Raw genomic sequence first — 25,831 nt, 5'->3', positions numbered from 1 at the left:
GAATATGTGCTCCAAGTATTAGTTGAATGAGCAAATAACCAGAAGCAGGACTCAGGGCCACCACCCCTCCCAGGGCCTAAATTTCTCATTTGTAGAAGAAGATGAGGTTATCTACCTCTATGTCCATGGGTTGCTTAGAGTGGTCACTGAAATGAAGGATGTGAAGGTGGATGACCATCACTATCCTCCTAACAGTAGCAATGACAAAAGGTATTTCAGAGGTCCTGATGACACATCTTAGCCAGATACTTCTCAAGGGATAATAACTCTTCTGGGAAGAGCATTGCCCTCGAGCAATGATTTCCACCCTATGACAACCTCTAGTGGTGGTAGACAAACATAAGACAGTCAACCAAGCCAGCAAGACCTCTATTTTGTGTTCAACGATCTCTGGAAAAGTAGCAGGAGATTAGCTTTTGTGAGAAATATCATTCACAAGGCAGATAATTTTGATCTGGTGTCTAGTTTCTAGCAGGACATATTAGCATATGTGTCTCTGTGATGAAACAAGCCTGTTTCTTATCTCAGCAGGTCCTTGTGTGACTAACCATCCCCCGACGCCCAAACCCGCTGGCTCCAAATCCTTCTTTCTGCCTCTATAGTGCCCTCTGCTCCTATTTCTCTGGGGGAAAAAAGCCCAGGGTGGCCTTCTAGCACCAATAAAGTCTCACATTTACTCCTCCCAGGAGAAGTTCAAGGAACAAAGGTCAGTGTGCCAAAGGCTGGGATTAAGAACAAGAACGAAGATATTTAGTTAGCAGGATGCCAGGTATACCACGGTGCGTGAGTACAGGCAAGGTGGTGGTGATAGCAAGGGATGAGATATGAAAAAATAAAGTGAAATCAAAGCAAAACCACAGGCATACACGATAATGACAGGAAATTTGTATCTCTCTCTACTTTGCTGATTGCTAAATTAAGAACTATTTTTGAGAACTAATAACATGAACTGGTGCCTTTCTGAACTTGACTTCAGAAATCTAGATGTCCTCTATGAACATCTGTAATGTTGGGGTCTCTGAGGGCAAATGCTTCATAGTATAAGGGTAGAGCCAAGCTGGGGGTTGGAGGCAGAGGGCCTCCTGGTTGGAGCTACTTTACTGCAAAGCTCCAGGAGCACTTCTTATGTTGCATACTATATAAATGGCTCCCCCTGGAGTTGTACTCCTAGTAAAACATCTTGGAGACTTGTAATCTTAACTTCTTTGGGATGCTAGTGACATGAGGTGCAAAGGAAATGGAGCCATCTGAAAAATGGTCTTAGGAGCATAATAAGCACCTCTTCCTCCAACAAACAGATAAACCTCTCTTCACATAGGTAATTCCAGTAAGTCCTCCCCCCTCACATACCCAGAAATATATAACAAAGGCATTTACACTTATCTAGATGATTATATTCCATTACCTATGGCCCTTTCCCTCTTGAAATTTATTGTATAAGCTACACTAGGATCATACACACACAAGAAGCTCATGGTACAATAAAGGAGGAAATACTGCAATACTGACTATATCAATCTGCTAGTTTGCATTTAATTTCATAATTTCCATGAAGTTCATTTTCAGGAGTTTTAATTCCATACAGTCATTAGTTTTTACATTTGGTGGGCAAATGCAAATATTGAAGACCACAGGAGATTTTTGTTTTTGTCAACCCGTCTTTTCACTTGCTTCACTTAGTCAAGGGAGAAGATAGGGTCCAAATCAAATAAACCAGATCCCTTGACTTTACCAGGTAAAATGCAAGCAAAACTGATTTCTCTTCATGTTGTTTTACCCCACATTAATTTGCATCACTAAGGAATTTTCTAGGAAAGTGCTCATGAAACTCAAGGCTTCTCTGGTTGCCAAGCTCATGGAAACAAAGTGCTTTCTCTTAAAACTCTGAGAGAGACATTCCAAAGTAACCCACCATTAGATACTGAGCCAGCAACAGACTTCATATCTATGGAAATAGAAAGGAGGGGAGGAAAGAAAATGCATAACATAAACAAGAACAGACAAAACCTTAAAGAGGAAGGAGAAAGGAAAACATTTAGACTCCTTGAGTGATGGAAATAAATACCAAAGCTATTAGTTTCAGTTCAAAGGACGTATCACTTTATGCTGTTTATTATTTCTTGAGGATTATTTATTTTATCTTAAAATATCCAAAGGGTAAAAGGGGTCCTGGAGGTAAGCGGCAATGAAACTGACCTGGTCGGGAGAAGGCCTGTGATTGGAATGTTGCGACCTCCCAGGAGATCGGTGGTGGTGGTGGTGGTGGTGGTGGTGGTAATGATGGTGGTCCTCATCGTAGTTGTCTGCCATCAGCTTCATTCTGTTCTGGGTCTGCACAGAACAAAAACCAGAGTAGAGTCTATCAGGAGCTGGAAAACCAGCCAAAAAGACTCAGGGCATAATTACAGTACGTCTAGGGTTCCTTTGGTTCCTAATCCAGAAGTTTTCATTTTTAGTCAAATTGAAACTCAATAAAGAATGCACCATGCCATTTGGTAAAAGAGGTTTTGTCACATTCTTGAAATTACCCTGTTCTTGGATCTACATTAGATGTAAATGTACTTCCCCTTCATGTGATTTATAAGGGGGAAAAATGGACATAAACCTGAAGATGCTCTGTTTTACATTATCAAGAGAACACACAGATCCAGAATAAGCTTGCAATCACAAACTACCAATAGTCACATCCTATTCTCTAGAGCAAGCAAGAGAAGGAAGCCCTGGACAAAAAAATGATGGAACAGGGCTGGGTGGAGACACAAAACTACAGACAAGTAATGGTCTTGCGAGACAAAGCAGAGGAATCCACTCAAAAGCTGCCAAATGCAAAAATAGCAATGGAGAAGGTTTGTTGCTCTGATGGCTTCTAGGGAAAGGACTCTCTGTGGACAATTTAACTGATAGTGCTCTTTGGGGAAATTGAGCAAAAGGAGCAAAGTTGATGTAGAAGAGCTAACTACTGTAATTTATGTCCCATTATGTTTATCACATGAGGTAGCTAGGTGTCATGGTTTAAATTCCCAGGACACACAATTACCTTGTTTTATTATGTAAGGCAAGAAAGGGACCAGCAATGAATTGCCTAAACAGTCACAGAATCTAGAAAAGTGCCTATAGACAAGGGAAAAAGACAGATAAAAATATCTACCCCAGAAAGCCAGGAAATGTAGAGACTACACATGTGTGTATGAAGAGAAGACTGTCTGGATTCAAGTCCTGCACTATCTCTTTGCTGGCTATGTGATCTTGAGAGTTAACTATTTGTAAACTTCAATTTTCTCAACTACAAAATAGAAGTAATAGTGCCCCCCTCCCTGGGGTTGCTGTGAGGAGCAAAGGATATGATAAGCTTCAAGTGTCAGTTCAGGACCTGGCCCATCATAGGCTTGCAGTAAAAATCAAATTCTATTATTTTATTTTATTTTATTTTATTTTATTTTTGCAACATTTACAGTAATAACCTCTCCTTCTTATACATGTTGTTTTCTCTGCCTGTGGTACCTCCCACAACCACCTACCCTTACCCCTACCTTCTGTGTCTGGCTAATTCAGCATTTTTTTTCTCTAGGAGCTTTTTCCCAATCCCACCCCTAATGCCAGGGCACATGCACCTCCTGTTTATCATGCATAACCTCAGATCTATCTGTTCAACTGTTGGTCGAATTGAGCTTGTTTCTTCCACCTGCCCCTCCCCAGAATCTAACGGGGCCAAGTAAATGTAAATATACTGTGCATGTTGCTGAAGCATGAGGGAACTGAATTTTGAGGGATGCTGCCATCCTAGTGGTGACTGCACATTTGTTTTTAGCCAGGGAAGTTTACTGAGAGTTGAGAACATCTCATGAGTTGCCATAACAATCCCACTGGTGACCTGAGATGACAGTGAGCCAGAAGTACTTCAAGAGAGCTGGAAATCAAAGGCTGGCAGACCCTCCAAATGGTTGGAATTCTATTTTGTAACATAAATAATACTCTGATAACAATTCTGGACCCAATACAGTATATTTTTGTAGTAAGTTTCATGTGCAATCTAACTTATCCTCAAAACATTCCTGGGAGGAGTAATTACTATCCTCACTTGCAGCCAGAACATGAAAGCAGAGATTTCAGCCCTCAGAGTCTCCTTACCATAGAACATGGTCTAGGTTTCCTAGGTCTTCCGATTCTCAATCTCTAGCCTTTCTCTTTGCCATACTGCTAGCAGAAAAAGCAAACAGCTAATTAGGCAGAAACAGCTTTCCTATAGATGCTTTGGTTCTGCTCAGTTTTGGAAACACTTTATATCCCAATTCTATCTGCCAGAGGATGTCTTGTGATGTACTCCACTTTGAGAAATGTGTACAATATTTGAAAGTCCCCACAGTGGGTATAAAAAACATGTATGTATATGGATAAAAACAATAAAAATAGAGAGAAAAATCCATCTAACAATTAAATAATAAATCCCAGGCAACCTTTGGCAACTGATAGCATATTTATCCTTCTCTTGTCCATTTATAGCATCAGAAGACCCAATGGACAAGTCACATCTTGTGAGAAAGAGCAGGTCAGTGGAGCTGTTGCCGACCAAGTACTGAGAGTCCTCTCATTCAGCCTGCCCTTGTACAAAAGATTCTGAATTCAGTGTTCACACCTAAAACTCCAGTATTGTCAAGAATCTGTACTTTTGAACTCATGAACTAATAAATCTGAAATTGTTTCTTCTAATAGAACTCAGAGAGCCTGAAGGGAGCTGTAAGATCTGCTATGGTCAGGAAGGAAGGGGGCTCACTCAAGAATGAACAATGAAGCCTAAGTGAACAAATAATAACTCTGCTATTGTAAACATCATAATGTCCTTAGTCTTTGGGGAAGCTCCTGTGATTTTATGAGATTATTTTCTTACCAGCAACAAGCCTAAAGTTCCCTACCTTTGAACTGTATCCCATAAAAGAATGTACAAGCTAAACAAGATGCTATATGAAGTCCTAAATGTGTCTGCTGAAATGAGGTGTTGGAGAATAGGCATGTCATGGGATAAAGACTGTAAATGAATGATGTCATCTTTCCAATTTGGTGCTGAAATATAAATAAACCATGTTGTTCATGTGAATACCAGATCTGGGGGAAATGTACACACAGCAATTGTGAGCGGAAGAGGCTTCTTTTGATTAGTCTGGACTGGAAGAGAAGAGTGTGAAACAGAGATGAATAATGAGAGTTTGCCCTGATATTCTAGACCACTTTTATTTATCTTGCTTGTAACATATCCCTTAAACTGTGACCAATTTCTTACAGGCTGGTTGCTAGTTTTCCCTTCTATAAAAAAGTTTGACCGATCCTGCCCACTTAATTGTCAAATTGAAAATGGATCTCTCAATTTTTTTAAATCTATATTTCCTATTCTCATTCCCACCCAATTATATTGGCTTCCTAACATACCAAGAATGGTCTGGAAGGATAAGAAGCCATGAATAGCATTCTTAGAAGATCGACAGAAGAAAAACTGTAGAAATTTTAACAAGGATAGCATTTGTTCAACTAACTCCAGACACACTGATCAGGTGACGCCGTGTGCAACGTTTCATATCCCTGCAGTCAACAGATACGTGAGGTGGCCGCCACATAGCCTTAAACCATAGTTCTTCCGGGCAGTCATAATTGAAGTCCCAGGAAAACGAAAACAGAATTAGAGAGAGGGAGAGCTTTCCACAGCACTACACTTGGGAACTCACGGACTCATTTAGCAGTGCACTGAAGCCCATTTTTATTTCCTTTTCAGTGTCTACCAAACTGCTGACCTGACATGTTTGCCTTTGGCTAACTATGTTATATTCATTTTACTATATTATGTCATGACTGTTGAGACAGCTCTAATCAGATTTCATTTTCCACTTCCTCTTTCTTCCAGGCGCAACCTTATTTCTCTAGGGCAAAAGACTCCTCTAACAGCTCTCCCACTGCACTCTTGCCTCCCACTGAACATAATCTATAGCTGGAGCGACATTAGACCCATTAGTCCCTGACTTCAAGATCCTCAGAGACTCCCCACTGCCCTCAGGAAAAGAGCGCTAGCTCCTCCACAGCTTACAAAGCTCTTCTGAGGCAACTGCTTGCTGTTCACCTCTGAATCTCACCTCTTATGCTCCATGTCCCAGCCCTGGGATGTGCTATTCTCTATTCCTGTCATGCTCTTCATCCTCTATCCCTTTGCCAAAGTTATACCCATTTTAGCTTCAATACCATTACCTCCAGAAACGCCTTCCCTAAGCCTGCCTCAGAAGGGATTAAGAGCTCTTCCACTGCCTTCCCCAGAGTCCTGTATTCCTGTATCCATCTCCAAGCCCCCTTCCATCACAACACTTATCCCAATGAATGCCAAATAATCTCGTGCTTTCTTGGCTTTCTCTACCACTAGGTTGAAATTCTCTTAAGGGAAGCACTATGTCTGAAACACCCTTACACTCATCACCTGCACACAGTCTGGTGCATAAGTAGTAAGTAAGTGTGTGTAAAATAAATGTATGGATGTATGAAGGAATGGATAGAATGGGTATAGACTAGTTTGGAACAGATGAAAGAGAAAAGCCTACAATAAGCCTCTATTATGAGCCAGTTGAGTATATAACTCTTCACATGATAGTTTAGCTCTTCCTATTATATATTTGTTTTTGGTTGCTATTCTTGAGAGTGGGAGAACAAACATATATCTTTGGAGCTATTGGAAAAGTTGAATTGGTTTTCTCCAAGATATATTCCATTCTTTAGTAAAATGGACCTGGTGAAATACTCCATGTCCCTGGTTATTTACCTCATTTAGAATAAAAGGTTTGGTGGTGTTATGGGATTCATTTCCTTACTATCCCCTAGCCTTTAGAAGAGCAGGGGCCTTTGGAATACTTTTGTTAGCACCAAAAGTCAACCGTGGAAAACTGAAACTTTATCCATTAACTAAAATCCCTGATGAACACCATCTGTGAAAAGGTGCCATATACTCCATCTCTTTGACATTTCTGAAGAGTTTATCCAAGGAGCTCTTGAAACAAAATGAAAATCCTTGATTGACTAGTAATAGACTCAATAGCTTAATGGCAATATGTAGCTATAAAAGTGTAATATTAAAACTGCCTTTAAAAATATTTTAGCAAGGTGGCAATAATGAACTATGCTTTGATCAGTCATCTGGATCAAGTTAACAATAAAACCTTCATGAATATGGTTTAAATAAGAAAAAAATATAATAAGATTTGTTGCTATGGGATATGGAGATAATACCATACAATAGCAATTACACTTTCTTCTATCAGGTTTTCTTTTCTCCCTCTTTCCTGTCAGAGAAATCTGAAATAGTCCAGAACTCTTCTACTGGTCTTATTTCTGCCAAATCAGAGCAAGGTCAACAGTTCTTGTCTCAGAGCAAAAGATGGAGAAACCAGACAACAACTGGACAGTCAGGAGGAGAGGGATTTCCTGTATATCCACTAGGTCCACGTGGCAATGAATCATAATTGAATGGAGTCTGGGTTCCAATACTTGGGTCACTCTTGGAGGACAAAATGAAGTAGGAGGATGAAGAAGCTATTATGGGAGTTTGATGCATTGGGGAACTTTATAGGATTAAGTAAGAATCAGTGATGGAAAGACTTCCACTCTGGACATTGCACAGAAATTCATTCAATATTTACCAAACTTCTGTAACCCTAAGGACAAGAACAATGATGTGCCAGGCTAAGGATTTGGCTGGTATGCTTTTGTTGACTCTTTACTTTTGAGACAGCTATTTTTATGAGCCTTCTTTTACAGATGAGGAAACCAAGCCCATGATTGCTCAGCTGCTGAGTGGGAAAACAGGACTGAAACTCAGGTTTCTGACTCCAGAGTTCTACAGTAGTTATGTGAAGGGTAAGGTCCCAGGCCACAGGCGGGGGACAAAGCAAAGATAAGACATGAGGAATTAAAGGACTCACTAGACACGGTATGAAAAAGAAAATAGGGCAGCCTGGGTGGCTCAGCGGTTTAGCGCCTACCTTCAGCCCAGAACATGATCCTGGAGACCCAAGATCAAGTCCTGTGTCGGGCTCCCTGCATGGAGCCTGCTTCTCCCTCTCTGTTTCTCTCTGTGTCTCTCATGAATAAATAAATAAAATATTAAAAAAAAAAAAAAGAAAAGTGAAGGGATTGGTTTATGTAAATGCCCAGAGGCAGGAAAAATCCCCTCCAGCTAAGGGTGAGGACATCAAATAAGGCTCCAAGGGTCCTTTGAGCTAGGAATGAAAGTTGGCATGGATATAGGTATAAAGAAGAGTAGGCATGGGAGATTTTATAGTAAACTCACCTTGAGAAGAAAAATAGATCAAGAAGGGGACTGGAATCCAAGATGTGAGGGGTGTGTGTGTGTGTGTGTGTGTGTGTGTGTATGCATGTTATGTGTTGCTTTCTTCATTCCTGTACTGGATGTGGGGAGAGCATGAAACATATTTGAGATAATACTTCATTATCTTATTTTTCAAAAGAGTTTATAAACTTGGGACATTTTGGAAGGAATTTAAGACAGAGCCATAGTCATATGCTCACACACGTCAAACTATGACATTTCTGGGAAAATAGGCCTGGCTCTGGATATCTACGTATTTACAACTGTCTACACAATCTACTGCTACAATATCAGGCCTGCCTTGAAAACTGGTCTGATATCCTCCAACTCATTAGGCTGATCAGTCCTTTCTGCCAACCATCTGCCTCCCAACTTTATTGAATGTTCTCCCTCAGTTTTTATTTATAAACAGAAAAGTAGTTGGTCACTATGTAGAGTTTAGAAGTTATTTTTGTTATCTACTCATTAAATATCCTTATTTTATTTTATTTTAATTTTTTTTTTTTTTTTTTTATTTATTTACAATAGTCATACAGAGAGAGAGAGAGAGGCAGAGACACAGGCAGAGGGAGAAGCAGGCTCCATACACCAGGAGCCTGACGTGGGATTCGATCCCGGGTCTCCAGGATCGCGCCCTGGGCCAAAGGCAGGCGCCAAACCGCTGCGCCACCCAGGGATCCCCTTATTTTATTTTATTTTAAATTATTATAGAACATGTCAGTGCCCCTCCCATATCCTCTTGCTCTACCCTAAAAGTCACTTGCCGTGACAATCCCCGATGTGATGCTGTCTTCCCATCTCAAATCCATGTACCTCTCTGCCTGAGGTCTTCCTCTGGCCTCACGTGCAGGTTTGGCTAGGGAATAGGGCAGACCAGAGTGTAGGGAGCTCACATCCTCAGAATAATGTTCACTCTATGAGGGAGGAGGGAGGTAAAGTAAGTAAATAACTAGTGTCTCTGTCCTTTGGTGGGATCACCCTATGCTGTGTTTCAGAATCTCTCAGTAAATTCCTCACCGAGTGCAGCCCTGGTTGATTATAGCAGGAAAGCACACATTAATGCACCTTTATTGACATTTTCAATCCCTGCCTCGCTTCTCAATTTTCTCACCATGCCTCTTGGGATCACCTCCCAAATAAACTACCCGCACCAAATCTTTGTCTCTGGGTCTTTTTTTTTTTTTTGTGAGAATACCAGCAAATGAGTAATAAGCCTATGTTTGCCTAACTTTTGCACAGGACTAACATTCTGGTGACTACCAGGCCTTCCCAAGGACAGCTCTTGAGATTTCTCATCACCTGGGGAGGCAGATCTCTCTCATCTTTCTTAGGGTAGTAACATAGCCTGGCACTAATTCTGTTTCTGTCAAATATTCAGTCTGACTTCTAACTCTGGGAAATGAACTAGGGGTGGTGGAGGGGGAGGAGGGCGGGGGGTGGGGGTGAATGGGTGACGGGCACTGAGGGGTACACTTGACGGGATGAGCACTGGGTGTTATTCTGTATGTTGGTAAATTGAACACCAATAAAATTAATTTATAAAATTAAAAAAAAATATTCAGTCTGAGACTCAGGCTGAATTACTTTTCCATGAGCCTCAATTCCTATATCTATAAAATGGGCAAGAGAGGGAAGGATGTCTTTAGCATGAACGAAACTCCACATGGATTGATGCTGGACTACTGTTTTTATTCTCTGTTGTACATTTTGCAGCTTTTCTTTCTTTTTTCCTCCTAAAATCAAGGGAGAGAAATTATTTTGGTAAACCATTTATTGCTGCCACCTTAGGAACTTGAGGAGTTCCTGGATGGGTTGTAGATAATCATTGTAGGGAAGGCATGCTCTCCTCTGTTCTACTATCAGTCAATGCAGCCCATGGCAGGGGTAATTATCTCCAAAAAAAGTTCTATGTGCTCTGCTGATAATGGGGAGGTTAGGATCCTTCACAGTGGCAGAAAGAAGGCCAGTGCTGTGAGATGGAGCCACCTATAAATATCAGTGACAACAACCAATGCTTACGTTGGCCTGCTATGTGCCAAGCACAGCTCTTTGCTCTTGTCATCTAATTTAGTCAGTTACATCCACAATGATGTAGGTTGGAGGTGGGGGGCATATTCAAAATAGCTGGGGACAGCCCTGGTGGCTCAGTGGTTTAGTGCCGCCTTCGGCCTAGGGCCTAATCCTGGAGACCTGGGATCAAGTCCCACATCAGGCTCCCTGCATGGAGCCTGCTTCTCCCTCTGCCTGTGTCTCTGCCTCTCTCTCTCTCTCTCTCTCTCTCTCTCTGTCTCTGTCTCTCATGAATATGTAAAAATAAAATTTATTAAAAAAATAGCTGCTATGACAGAGGCACAAACTCCTAAGAACCGAGAGTGACTCAAGTGCAAATGACGTGGATATCAGTTCTGGTAGAGGCTATTATTATCCCCACTTTAGAGATGAAGAAACTGAGGTTTATTTTAATCTTTTTAAAATTTATTTATTTATTTTTAGAGAGAGAGAGTGAGCATGTTGGGGGGGGGGAGGAGAAGAGGGAGAGAGAGAATCTCAAGTAGATTCCCTGCTAAGCACATAGTCCATCATGGGGCTCAATCTCATGACCCTGAGATCATGACCTGAACCAAAATCCAGAGTTAGATGCTTAGCCAACTAAGCTACCCAGGTGCCCAGAAATTGAGGTTTAGAAAGACTAAGAAGTTTACCCAAGATCACACAACTGGTAGATTTGGGATTATAATTCCAGAACCTTCTATGTAACCACTGCACCCTACTGCTCAGATCCATAAAGACTGGCTCCTACATTAAACAAACAAACAAAAAAAAAAGATTGATCTGGGAATGGGCTCTGACTCTCTGGACATTGATCTCAGAGCTGAGAAGAAGAGAAGCAGTTCATGTAATTGATTTTAAAGTTCTCTGAAAAGAGCAGAACTCAGACATATCATAAAATCTCGATCGAGTTTCAAAGGAGTCCATGTTGCTGACTAACCCTAATATAAATTCAAACATCATTATCCACAATCCATACTAACTTTTAATGCTTCAAGCAAGATGGTTTTGAAGCTAGGCTAACATATTAGCAACTGCAGACAACCAAGGAATTTCTAACATCCTGAGCACCGCTGGAAGTGGTAGAGTTTGGGGGAAGGGGAAGGCCATAGAAGTTTCCACCACAAAGTTACTTAGTTAAGCACAGGTCTGTTTAATTAAGTAGTGGGCAGCACATGCTATACTTAGCTTTTAAACACTTGTAAAGTCCTCTTCATTCATTTATCTTACTTGTCACTGACAAGCTCTTCAAGGACTGTAACAGTATGCAGAGCATGAAGAGCCTGGGTAAACAACGCATATTTTATGTGGAGTCTAAACTGTTTCAACTCAGAGAGTCAATAGAGGGTCTCTGAAACAAAAAAAAAAAAAAAAAAAAAACCAAAAAAAAAAACCTGTCCCGCTAACTAAGGATGCATTTTGCGCATGGTCTATTGTGAGTTTCCTTAGAAATTGAGCTTCAAAATCAAATCCCAATTTTTTAACTAAAAAGAAAATGGAGGGACAGAAAGGAAAGAAAGAGGGGAGGGAGGGAGAGAGGGAGGAAGGAAGGAAGGAAGGAAGGAAGGAAGGAAGGAAGGAAGGGGAAAGAGAGAAGACAGAAAAAAGGAAAAGAAAAAAGGAAGAATGGCACAGAGGAGGTTATTTCTAGCCACTGTGATTCAGACTTAAAACTGTGCTGACAAGGGAGGTCAAGGTCTTCATTCAATTCATACAGTCAACAAATACTTATTATCATTGGCCTAGGCAGAACTGGCATCACATCTTCTCCTCAACTAATGAATTAGAAAGAAGATAGAAAGAAAGAAAAAAAGAAAGAAAGAAAGAAAGAAAGAGAAAAGAGAAAAGAGAAAAGAGAAAAAAGAAAAAAGAAAAGAAAAGCCAGTCACACCAGGGTCTGGTGTAACCAAATTGACTGACAGATTGGAAACTGCCGGTGAGTGACTATTGTAAGGAGAACTCAAAGGGCGTGAGTAACCCAGCAGCATCCCAGCAAGGGACTGAGAGTCTTCCATGGTGAGGGCTAAGAAGACAAGTGTCCATATACATGGACACGTGCAAGAAAATTCACAGGGAGTAAACAGAGTCTTTAAGTTATGGATTGACTTTAAAAAATGTATTTAGATAGGGATCCTTGGGTGGCTCAGTGGTTTAGTGCCTGTCTTCAGCCCAGGGCGTGATCCTGGAGTCCCGGGACTGAGTCCCATGTTGGGCTCCCTGCATGGAGCCTGCTTTTCTCTCTGCTTGTGTCTCTGCCTCTCTCTCTCTCTCTCTGTGTCTCTCATGAATAAATAAAAATCTAAAAAAAAGTATTTAAATAAATTCTCACAAGCATAACAAAAACATTTCATACAAATTATATCATAAGTTGTGGAAAACATTGTGAAGGTGGTTCTTAAAATGATTGAAGCTTGAAACATCTCATCAGAAGGAAAGAGCAAAGCAGCTGAGAATGGACTGGGTTGCAGACAGCAGAGTCTCTGAAAATGGAGTAGACCACAAAGAATGAATGTGTCCCCAGGAACTGTCAGAGGACAGAAGGACATTCTCCACCAGGGGCTTGTGACCTCAATCCAGAAATGGGAGCAAATGAAATCTGGGCCTGCTCCCAGTTCTGATGCTGAGCAGAGGGGGCATAAACCCAAGACCTCCTCTGCACCTCACTCCCTTCAAAACAAAACAAATGACAACAAGAGAGGGAGAAAGGGAGGGTGTGAGCAACACAGAACATGTGGTGGGGCTGCTGGCTGCGCTGCACACAGGGAGAGACCCAGGGAGGGGCGGTGAGACAAGAGCAGAGGTTTGGCAGGGTGCAGGGGCCTGGCAGCCGGAGAGCAGGAGGAAGACAGGGAGAGACAGCGTAGGCCCTGGAGAGAACAAACCCCTCTCCCCAGCTGCTCTCACATTTGGGTAAAACAACAGGAGAATATGTAAACACACTCATTAGTAGTTTTCCAATCAGTTGGAAAACAAATGAGAAGAGAGAAATGGCAGTGGAGTGTCCCAAATACCAAATCTATGAAACATTCCCTCTGGCGTTTATCTTCTTACTGGGTTGCTCGCTGTTTGGATTTCAGTGCCCTTACTAGCTTTATATGGGATACGCTGAACTTAACTCTAGCTAGGACCAATTTACTTCTATGTGGAACAAAGAGTCTGAGTCACTTGTTCCACTCTGGGTAGGTCTCTGTGGGCCCCACCCAGGGACACACAGACACCACAGGCACATCATTCACAGGTCCTCTTACACACTCCTGGAGCTGATATTACCTCAGCACGCAAAAATGAAATCCATAACCACCACCTCCTCTCCTGTGAAAACCTACCCTAGAAGAAGAGGCAGTGGAACTCCTGGGTTTGTGAATCTGACAGAAATCCAATTTCCAGAAAGGATGGAATTACGTTCTGATTTCATCTGGAGATGTCCAATGTGCTGAATCATGTTCTCCACCCCCGCCCCCTACCTCCCAACACTTCAGATTAAATTCATCAAATGGATACATTTTGAAAATCATTTTTTCTTAGTCACCTGTTTAGTAGAATCCAAAAAGCCTGATTTTTCTATTGTCCTGAAGTTGAAACAGCATAAGTAGAAAATATCCAAATGTACTTGGACTTGAATCTAAACAGAAGCAGATATTAAAGTATACAACTAAAATTTCTCCACAGCACTATGAGAAGGTGGCTAACTGGAAAGTTAAAGTGATCTCCTCTAAGACTCTTGAGAATTTCAGGAGCTATCTCAAATCTCTCCCCTACAAATGATGATTTACTAACATAATCCAGATTCATGCAGCGTTAGTGCTAGGCCACACGTTAAATCAATGAATCCAAGTTTACTATCTTACTGAAGGAGAGACTGAGGCTCCAAAAGGTTGAAGTTAATCACAAACCCAGGAGAAAGCCCTAGAATACTTGACTGCTGGCCCCAGGCCCTTCCTCTGCCCCTGGCTGCCTTCCCATTTGATTTGCATGTGTAGACAAGTCCACCATGCCCATGACCAGTAACACCACAGGACCACCTTATGTCTTTCGTTTTGCATTCCAAAGTACTATGGTATTAATTTCCATTCTTGCAGTCTGAACAGCATCAAACACCTAATCATTCTGGTCTCAGTGTCTACAGATAGGTTAAGGAATTTTCCATTTTCTTTGAGATATGAGTCTTAGTTCTCTAGCAGAACTACTGATTTAGCTTTATATTTTCTTTTTTTTACACATCTATTAGCTTATTATAGAAAGCATATATACTAGCTATGAAAAATTAAATAGTACAAAAGATGTTATGAAAAGAAAAGTAATATTCCCTCCCTGCCTACCCCAATATCCATTCCCACTCTTAAGGTTTTTTTGCCAGTTTTATCATACAATTTTTATGGATAATGCAAGCACAGATATTTGCACATACCCTTTAAAAATAAAATGCCCAGTATCTCTTGGCTACCCTTCCATATCAAGATCATGTAGAGTGACCCCATTTCCAATGGTTACACATTATTCCATTCAATGCATATACTTTTATTTACCAATCTTCTATTGATGTACTAAAATAGTGGACAGAACTCTATTTATTTTGTTCAGAGATGTATCCCAAGTACCTAAAACATTGCCGGGCACACAGTAAATGTTTGTTGAATGATTAAATGAATAAATAAGTGAACGAATGAATGAGTGAATGAATGAGGAACATTTGTGTAATCTCCAGTTTTTCATTATTTCAACAAGGCTTTAAAGAATACTTTTCCAGGGGTGCCTGGGTGGCATAGTTGGTTGAGTGTCCAATTCCTGGTTTTGGCTCAGGTCGTGATCTCAGGGTGATGAGATCGAGCCCTGCATCAGGCTCCTTGCTGAGCATGGAGTCTGCTTGACATTCTCTCTCCCTCTTCCTCTCAAATAAATAAATAAATAAATAAATTTTAAACAAAAACAAAAACCACTTTTCTAAAGGGACAGTTTTACCTGTCTTCGTGTGCTTGCTCTCAAGAAGGATGGATGCTGAAACAGCTTATAAAAGCTGTTTCTATAATGTGCTAGGAAAAGAGGTTCAGGAGAGATCTCTAGAATAGAGTATACACATTCCAAACTTTGAAAGTTATCATCAAATTTCCCTTCAGAAATATCAGTCAACTTCTAGTCTGTGCCTCTTTCCCCAGACTGTGTCAACACAGTCTTTTCAAACTCTAATCTTCAAAATCATAAAAACCTGTGTCACATTCATATTTCCATAATTATAATTTGAGGCTGAGTATCTTTTCCCTACATGTATTGGCTGTTTCTGTTTTACTATCTGTGAGTCTCCTTGTCCTTTTGTCAACTTTGGGGGGAGGGCTGGGGGAATGTATTTTATTGGTTGTGAGAATAATCACATATATAAAAAATGATGAGAGCTCCTTTCAGAAAGAGACAAGAATCTAAGTAAAAGTGGGAAGAAAGCAAGTATGAGCAGGCTATATAAAGAAAGGGAAATGTACACACTCAGGTTGGATTTGAAGATGCTGGGGAACCTCTGATTATTGGAAGACATCAGCATCTGGAATGTTCCCGTGAGCAAGAGAGAAAGGGGGAAGTATTAGCCAGTTAGTGCGCTGGGATGCAAACAGAGCTGGCTCCCTTCCCTCTGTGCCACAGCCCTAGCAGGCAGGCGGTGGTTATAGAGGGAACACTAGCAGGAGTCTTAGTGTGAACAGTTAATATGGTGCTTCACTTTTCTGCAAAAGGCTTGTGGGCTTCTTCAAAGTCTGGGCCATCCACTGGAGAGCACAGGGCATGTAAATGACACTCATCATGCATATGTTGGTGGGAAGAATCTAATACAACTTTCCTCTCCAAACAGAAATTCCCTGTGTAGCAGTCCTGGTAGATGCATTACCTAGCCATAGGAAACACAGTAGCTTATGAGAGAATATATTAAATGGCTTAAAGGGGATGTCCTCCCTCCCCCATGCCTGACATATTTTGAGCTTTTTGGCTGCAGTTTTAGTCTACTTGTCTTAATTCTGCTTTTTGGGAGGGGGGCTCAGGTCTTTAGACATATCAGTACAGTTATGCCTTCTATCTCTCGTTTACCTACCCTAATCATTCTTTGTCGTCTCTACTGGCCTTTCTCTACTTCTCCTTGTCTCCTTTCTGTACCCCATCACACAAGGGCTCCTCTTAGAGAATAAGTCCCTGAACAGAGTAAGATAATCCAAGTCTTCACATATGTTCTTAACCTGTGCTAAACATTATTTTAAAATAATTAACATACTCCCATGTTGCATTGATCTCTTAACATCTGCTGTGCAATGATGACTCATATTCAAATTTGCAATTGATTAAACTCATATCCTGGTGGCCAGTTTCCTTGCCATTTACACACACACACACACACACACACACACACACACACAAAGATATGAGGCATGTGTATGCCAGAATTTTAATTCTAAGTATAAAGTTCATTCTTTTCCTTACTGAAAATTTGCTTTGGCTTATACTAAATTTGGGTCTGTCATTCCATCCTGCTGACTTTCTCAATTCTGTCTTCCATTGTTTTAGGTAAATTTCCCAGCTTTGAGCCATCACATTCAAAAAGTGTGTTTTCAAAGACCATATAATCAGGTCCGTGTACATGCCAGAAGGAGAGAGCCCAGCACTTTGGCAACCTCTCTGTAGAGGTGACAGGATTCTCTAACCAATCTGCCTAGGGTGGAGTTGTTCAAACAACTATAAATCTATCCAACTAAATCACCATTTTTAGTCCTTATTTCTCTGGTAAAAAAAAAAAAAAGAAGAAAAGAATAAGTAGGAGGAGGAGGAGGAGAAGTAGAAGAAAAGGCAAAAGAATACAAACTGATATAAATGCCTAGTTTATAGGTACCCTGGTACCCTGTGTCTATGGCATTCCCTCAACCTACCTTTATATTAACGTTTTCAAAAAACAAAGTGAGTTTAGCATTACTTAATCTTAGTAAACAAAGAATCTTAGCGGTTGTTGATTTTATTACAGGTTTCATAACCATCAATTGAATAACTTGTTCTAGAATTTGTGTGTGAATCGATAACAAATTTACAGTATCTTATAAACACATTTGTCTTTTAGGCATTTAGAAGTAAAATTCTGGAGGTGTGTAAAATTCAAAAAGTCCTAAGAAAATAGGAAGTTAGTTTTCCTATTTTTTAGGTGCTTTTTATCCACTGTTGGCAGGATTGTAAATTAGAATAAACTCTCTCAAGGGCATTTTGGAACTACGTATTAAAATTCAAAATATGCATGCCCTGGGGTAAAACAGTCTCTTCCTGAAAAGAAAGTTAGAACAGATACACAGGAATGAAATGGATAAAAGGATATTCACTGGGATGTTGGGTACAGTAGCAATTAATGAGAAGTAAACAAAATGCTCATCTGTCAGGATTTTGTTAAACAAATTATTGAATATCCATTATCATATAATGGAATCCTCAGAATGGTTATTCTTGAAGCCATTCAAGAATAATATATATTTATATTCATCGGAAGGAAAACTATCACAACATGTAGTTGAATGGAAGGAGATGCAGGTGATAAAACAACATGACCATATAAAATAATATATAAATATCTATATTTAAACACATTTGCAGGTTTACACATGTATAAGTGTATAGCACATATATTCATACATGCATATGTGAGAAAGGTTCAGAATGATGAGCACAAAATATTGCCAAGTGCTTAGATTTCAGGGAGTTTACTTCTTCCTTTATTCCTTTCTAAATTATTTGAATATACAACAAATTATAGGAAATAAGAAATGAAACAATAAAAAATATTTCTCTGCTCCACATACAAAAATGCTAAAATACAAGTTATTCCTCATATTAGAAGGAAATGGGTTTGAAATCATTTTAGTTCAGGGGAAGAGACTCCTGAGACTGGCACTGTGGCTCTGGTCTCCTGCAATCTTCTGTTTCTGTGAATTTCAAGACCAGGGTTAAATGGAATCCTGCCTGCCTTGTTGGCCACAGCTTTCCTATATCAGCCTGATCTAGCAAACTAACATAGCAGCTTCCTCCAGGACAGGCATTTAGCAAACCTGACCCCTTTCAAATACTGAAGAATGCACGCACTTCACAACTGCAATGAGAGGCAAGGCTGTGGCTATGCAACACAGCTGGATAGAAGAGGAAAGGTTCCCAAGGCCCTGTCAGGCTCTGAACCAGTGCACCACTGCCAAACTCCAGTACTCCCCCAAAAGCCCCAGAGCCCTCAGCTGGATCGAGTCACTGTCCATCTGAGTTCTGCATCATGGGCCAAAGATTGGGCGTATCTCTTTGCTGGGTCCTTTCAAGTTGGGAGAGTTAAAAGTACAGCTCCAAGTTCAGGAAATTTCTTGTAATAATACAGCATTGCAGTAATGTATAGGGTAAAGTCATGCAAAAAATATTTGTCTCATTCCCACACTCTGAAACTTGGTAATTATATAGGAGCTTGGACATTAAGGACCCAGACATAAAGGAGTGGGTTAAAAAGCATAATTATGGCTCAGAAACAGCATGAGCCTGAGGACATTTCAGGCCAGGTCCTACTCAACAAAACAAAACAGCACCCAAAATCAAATAGTGGGCTCTCTCCCTCTCTCTCTCTCTCTTTCCCATTTTGGGAAATAACCCACTAAAAAATAATGTACCTATCATGATTATTTAGAAACAGACATGAGATGAAAAGTAGCAGCAAAATAAAGTCTTTAGTTCTGGGATTTTAAGGTTAATGGCCCAAGAATCTCTCAGGTTTTATGAAGCTTTATAGGACATGATTTGAAATTTGTGCCACAGAGGAAAGACTTCAAATCTCCATGTCTCATAGACTGTGTAATTGAAAGAAGCTGTTAGGTTATACTTTGTATGATATAAGGCGGCATTAATAAAAGACCCAAGTCATTACTGGCCAACCATTCTTAAGTATGCAGAAAACAAGAATATGCCTTGGGATGTACCCAAGCTTCATCAAACCCAAGGTAAGTGTTCATAGATAGAGATGACCCAGCAACCTAATCTCAGAAGCCATTCTATCATTAATCAAAGATGCTGGAGACCAAATTTATTTCAGGTGACAGTTTTCATATTATATTCTCCCTTAAGAATATATCATAGTTCCCTATTGTCTTATGTATCAAAAATAGTTCATTCACTGGGCAAGGCCATCCTTTCCCTTTCTTTCTGAACAATGCCCCCCCCCAGCTGTATCCATAGAAACTATCCCCAAAGATTGTCTCCAATACCATTTACTCACAGATTCATCTCTACCCTGGTACTTCCCTTGCCAGGGATTACCCCTTCCTTCAAAACCAGGTCTTACAGCCTCCATCACAGCTAGAGCTCAAATGTACCCCATTAAGGTAATTTCCATAATTGAAAGTATCTTGGAGAGTAAAGAAAACTAGAAGTGGGGTCAGAAAGCCTCCATCAAATGGTCAAAGTCACTTAAGAGCTGTTTAACTATCAGCAAGTTATTCAACCTCTCTGATTCTTTGCAAAAGTCATCAGGAGACTGCTGGATATCAAAAGGGGTTCTCTGATCTCAGTCTGTAGCTTCTGATACCTTTTCATAGCCCTGGAATATCTGAAACAAGGCTTATATCCTCTTTGTGCTCAAGGCACCAAGGAGGGCACTTGATGGGATGAGCACTTGGTGTTATACCATATTTTGGCAAACTGAATTTAAATTTAAAAATTAATTTAAAAAAAGAAAGAAAGAAACTCTGTTGAGCAACTCTCTCTTACCCATTACCATCTTGTGCCTTGGGCTACTGGCTTATCTTCACTCCCATGCCCATTTGTGCTATATGGTCCTGTCCCAGGCCCCAGGTACACTTCTTCTGGTCACAGTTGCAGCCCAAACCATCTCAAATCTTGCCATTTATTTTATGTTTACAGTGCTTGAATTTGCAAGGCCATCTATATGCATTCTGAGATCGATTCCCTCCTGGGGGTGTTGCTGAACACTTTCATTACATCAATACTTCCTAAATGCTGATTTGTCAATCCTATCTGTCAGCTTTTAGTTCTCCTTCCCTGAGATCCTGAAGATGTAGTTTGGAAGGCTGGTCCTAGAGTTGGTGAAGAAGCCCACCACATGTCAAAACAGAGCCAGGTTTAAGAACTGCTGCTGAAGTTAATGAAACCACTTTAAACACTAAGACATGTATAAATTTTTTTGAGAATTTTGCCATGTGATAGGCAGAAATGTCACAGAGGATTGGAAGTTGAAATAATAATCTGTATCATCTTTATAATTTTTCCTTTAATTTCCACTCTAATTTGTGATCTTCCTTCTTTATCTATGAATCTATCGCCATAGCATTAATAAGGCTTTTGGGAGCTTCAAGCTGGGAATCACTGTAGACTTGGAAAAATCCAGTATTTCTTACTATCTCTTCTCAGTATGCCACTGCTGAAGAATAATCAGGAAAGGATTCTTTCTTCCTCCTTTTAAAGTTTTCTTACTTCCTAAGGGATGCCTCCCTGAAGTCCTGGGAAGCCCACATGTCTATAAAGATCTTGGTATCACTGAGCATGAAAACCAGCATAAGCATATATCAACTCTGTCCCTGAATAAGTGTGTGATTTTTATTTAGTTTGTTCCAGAAACTCTTTCTTGATTTGCATTTCAGTAGTGTGCAAGATCTGAGAAACATCCTAACCTCCTGGCAAACTATCAGGAGAATATTGCTAGAAAATGAGGCCTCTGCTTTCCCAGAACTTTTCTTTGTATTCTCTGAGTTTAAGAACAAGATATAATATCTAAAAAACCTAACAAATAAAGGAATCAACACACAAGCAGTAGAAGTTAGACCCAATACTTTATCCCACATGGTTGGAGGTAAGGAGAATAATTGCCTACAAATCAATCAACAGATTGAGCAGAGGGGGGAAAAGATGCTGTGCTATTTCCTTGATCCCTATCTGGATTCCCAGAGTTCCACAGAACATTCCAAAAGTAATTTGGCTTTTATGCACAGTGCACAGGGACTAATGTTTTTCAACAGAGTTTCATAAGGAGATGTGGGGATAATTTTGGTTCTTGCTCTTAGCAGAAGCTGCAAATTGGGTGTGGCTAAGAGGACAGAATCAGGCTTTTTAATGTGACTACTTTTTTGAAAAGCCACCACAGAAATGAAAAATTGCCTACCCTCACCCCACTGAGAATTCATGGTGGATTTGCCTAAGAGAATTCCTGCTCATAAAAATCTGCAAAACAGATCTGTTAAAACAAACCTATAATTATGAACACAACAAAAATCTCACTTAAATAATCTTGCAGCTTTAATACCAACTGATTCAATAACCCCCAAACCTGATTGGACTAGTCAAATTTGACAAGATTCAAGTCCCCTAAAGGTGATTAAAGAGCATGCATGACTGACCATCAAATTATGTGAGATGCTGAAAAAAGAATAAAGAACAAGACAATAGCTTCCAACCAAAGCAACAATGCTTTTCAATATAAAACTGTTTGGCAACAAGCAGGGAGAGCCTATTGACAAGTATATTTTTGGACCAAATTCCAGAAATGGAAATTAAGTGACAGGATGTGCCCAAGGTAATGTATATGTGGGTAACCAGATAAAGAAATGTGGAATGCCTGACTTCCAGCCAACACCTAGCTCCTTCCACTTTGGAGGAAGGAAGACCAAGAGTGAGAGGATGTTCTGTAAGTTCTGTGGTTGTACCTGCATCTTCACAGACTCTTTCTATGCTCAGTGGAGTTAGCATTAAACTAAAGTATCACACATCACTCTAAAATTTTCCTCAGAGAGAAATTGTAGCTTTCTACTTCCTCAATTCTCTTGGTCTTGGTCAGAACATTATATTTGTTGGACAGCATATTTTTAAGTGGGAAGATATTTCAAAAATCAAATATTCTGGTTTGTTTCAAAGAATATGTTCTCAGCTAACGTCTGATTCTTTCTTCCTGTGGGGGTGAGCCACAGTTGGCCACGATTCACCAAAGTTTCCACCAGCTAACAATAAAAAATTATGTCCCATTCTAAAGAAACAAAAGAAAAATTATAGTAAAGTTGTGCATTTCCTTTCCAGTCCCCAAAGACAATCTGAAGAACTGGTTCAACATGCCAAATTAAGCCATGAGAATTTATCCATATCTAATAAGGATTAGCAAATGTTACAACACTGAACACAGCCTTGACATAATTTATATTCCAACTTCTAAGGCACTGGGTTCAGCGTGCTCTCATTCCAGCCCTGACATAGGAGGATATGTTGAGCAGTCCTGTAGTGTCCTCTGAGAATCCCAATCATGTGTATGACAAGCAGGAGGGCTCTTCACATGACAAAAGAAGGTTTCTATATACAGAAATAGTACCCTCAGAACCAGAACATAGTAACTGAGCTTATAGAACTAACTACCTAGGGGAGATACAGGCATTTCTCCTCTTGAGCCCAAGATAATCATTCTGGAAACAGAAAACTTGGTGATAGAACCTGCTTTGCCTCTTTCCAAAGCTGGGTGTCCACCTGCAACTTGGAAAACTTTGGAAACAGTTCTAAGTCACATATTTGGAGTGAAAAAGATTAAGCCTCCTGAACTTTGAGCTAGCCAGCTCCGATTGGGTCTGCTCCATTCCATTTCTCATCCACACTTGCCAAAAGCACGAAGAGGCAACTGGGACATTTACTCATAGTATTTGCTATTAAGATAAATCAGCAACACTTAAGTGTCTTTTGTTCATAAAAATAATCCCCTGGAGATGGTTCTCCCCCCCCCCCCAAATATCAGCTTTTTGTTTCCCTGCCTCACCAAGGATTGCATCAGTAGAAAGCTCAAGAACACAGAGGCTCTCCCTGGAAGCCCAATCTCATGTCAAGAAACCTCAGAAGACCTTGACTCCAACAGACCCCCCCAGCACCCTGGACAAGAAAGTTCAAGGCTGGGATATCTGGACACTCCTTTCCTTGGAAGGAAGATGTCTGAACCCATACTGAACTGGGTTCTTTCAAGGCAACGCTTGTACCTTCTGCACTACTTATGTTTTGTTCAAGGGTGAATCAGGATTTGCCTCCCAAAATTGCAGAAGGCAAGGGCGATTTATGAACATTTCTACTCAAGTTTTTTCTTTGGCCAGGGAAACAAGTCATGTGGAATGGGTTTGTGTCAATGGATTGTCAGCAGAGACAATGTGGGACCATCATTTCTCAGTGCTACCCTGTGGGGAAGAGTAAGATAGTCTTGTCCTTGCTCCTCAGAATTGAGATTAACATTCTGCACATTTGTGCAACCCTCAGGGTTTTTTTAAGACCTTGTCCCAGAGGGATCCCTGGGTGGCGCAGCGGTTTAGCGCCTGCCTTTGGCCCAGGGCGCGATCCTGGAGACCCGGGATCGAATCCCACGTCGGGCTCCTGGTGCATGGAGCCTGCTTCTCCCTCTGCCTGTGTCTCTGCCTCTCTCTCTCTCTGTGTGTGTGACTATCATAAATAAATAAAAATTTAAAAAAAAAGACCTTGTCCCAGAGAAGATGCTTCATGGTAATGCTTCTCTGTGAGTTAGGTAGGAAACAAAATACTCATTTTTACAGGAAGGTAAGTTGACCTGCTCACCATACTTTATGACCAAGTAATAAATGAAGATGAGTCAGAATTACACAAGCCAAATGAGCAAACTTCAGAGTCTTCTTTCTTCCCTGTTGTCTTTGAAATCTAGAATACTCAAATGTTGCTTGGTAGGAAAGAGGGTAAATGCATTGCAGTGGAAAAACAGAGGCTGAGAGTGCTACCCCTACAGAGAGATTCACTGATGGCATCTTGGCTTGACTACTCACCAGCTCTGTGATTTGGTTTCTGCCTCTGCAAAGTGGAGGACTCTGATGATACTACCTCTTTAAGTATTTGTGATAATTGTAAAACAACAACAAAAGTAAATCACTGTGCCTAGAATATCATTTGTTCAAAAAATGACAGCTGTCTTCATATCTTATTGAACAATGCATCTCTCCTATTCAACTGTAGACTCCAAGAAAGCAAATAACAGTCTTGTGCCTCAAAGTCCTCGTTGTATGTGTGAATGTACTGGAATTGTCTCTGACTACCAAAAATGCAAGGAACCTAGGGGTCTGTTGGTTTATTCTCTTCATTTTACAGATGGGAAAACTGAGCCTGTGAGAGAGAAGCAAAATGAGCTGCCCCAAGTTTCTCAGTGTGTTGAGGTCAGAGCTGGGTGAGAACTCTGATTCTCAGATCTTGCACCTTCTATTACCTGTCAAGTCTTCCTTGCTGAGGTGTCTTTTGTGCTTTGCTGTATTAAATAGTTAATATAATACCTCCTAGATCGCTGCATGTTGTCAGATATCTCAGAGAACATTGGGCCCCAAATGCAAGAAGATCAACAGCAGAAACTGCCTGGCCTTGTGACCCACATATCTGGTTCCTACCCTAGCACTCAAAGGAGCTTTGGCACACCCAAGGCAGCCCAAAGCAGTCGGGTTTCTGGTTGGCTTCTCAGGTATCTTTGTAACTCTTGGTGAGCTAAAGGAAATAAACTAGCCTCCAGATGATTGGTTAATCAGAGATTTCTGGGGCAAAAAAACCACCCTGCATTACCTTGTGAGTTGTCATTCTTGTTCAGTCGATTTTCATTGTTCTCTGAAATGACAGCCTCTCAGTCCAATCTGAACTTATAACCTCTTTGCACAATTCCCTTCCCAGACTGCATCAGAGATCATCTGAATAAAAATTTGCTGGCTGTGTCCAATGGGCATTTCCCAATGGCCATATCAGGGCAGAGATAAGAGTGGGGTTTTGGTTGTTGTGTGCATATTTTTAAAAATAATCTCATCTAAACATTGGTGTTGTGGGGTTCTGGCTCCCCCACCTTGTCAGCTCAGCAACTGCACTTCAGACTTGGACCTTAGAAGACCAGATTCCAACTCGCCTGGCTATAATTTGTTCCCTCTGAGGACTCCCTTCCTGCACTGTACTCTACATGGATCACCCCCTACCTCCCTTCAGGTTCTTTTTCACATGTCCCTTTCTCAAGGAGGCATCCTGGGAACACCATATTCAAAGTCATTTCCCAAACACCTCATAGAACACCATCTTCATTTTCCCCCACAGCATTTGTCATTTAATGTTGCATATATATGATGCCTTTCTTTTGTTTCTTGTTTGTCCCCTCCACTAGAATACAAACTCTCTTGGGGCAGGGAGTTTTGTGTTTTGTTCACTACAGTGTCCTCAGTGTCTAGAACAATGTCTGGCACATAGTATGTGCTCAATAAGATTTGCTGAATAAGCTGCTCACTTCTTCCCATGCCTACTCCCCTAATAAGTTTTAAAGATCTCCCTCTGACTCTCCCTCTCTTTTACTGGTCATTTGCACTACTTAGAGTAATATTCTGTCCCAAATCTATAGTTGGCATGTTATCAGAGTATAGACTTGACAAACTTAACACAAAC

At 40.6% G+C, this 25,831-nt stretch overlaps 1 protein-coding gene across 1 annotated transcript in view; it reads right to left on the bottom strand.

Moving 5' to 3' along the window:
• ERC2 (ELKS/RAB6-interacting/CAST family member 2) overlaps positions 1–25,831 on the bottom strand; it is a 901,810-nt gene that overhangs the window by 175,110 nt on the left and 700,869 nt on the right. Inside the window, exon 19 of the mRNA XM_055344919.1 lies at positions 2,197–2,331. Within this exon, the coding sequence (XP_055200894.1) occupies positions 2,197–2,331 (135 nt within the window). The remainder of the gene's footprint in view (positions 1–2,196; positions 2,332–25,831) is intronic.

Source organism: Nyctereutes procyonoides, unplaced genomic scaffold, assembly GCF_905146905.1.
Source record: "Nyctereutes procyonoides isolate TBG_1078 unplaced genomic scaffold, NYPRO_anot_genome, whole genome shotgun sequence".
NCBI lineage: Eukaryota > Metazoa > Chordata > Mammalia > Carnivora > Canidae > Nyctereutes > Nyctereutes procyonoides.
The sequence above is the reverse complement of the archived record's forward strand: the minus strand, read 5'-3'. Positions and strand labels throughout refer to the sequence as shown.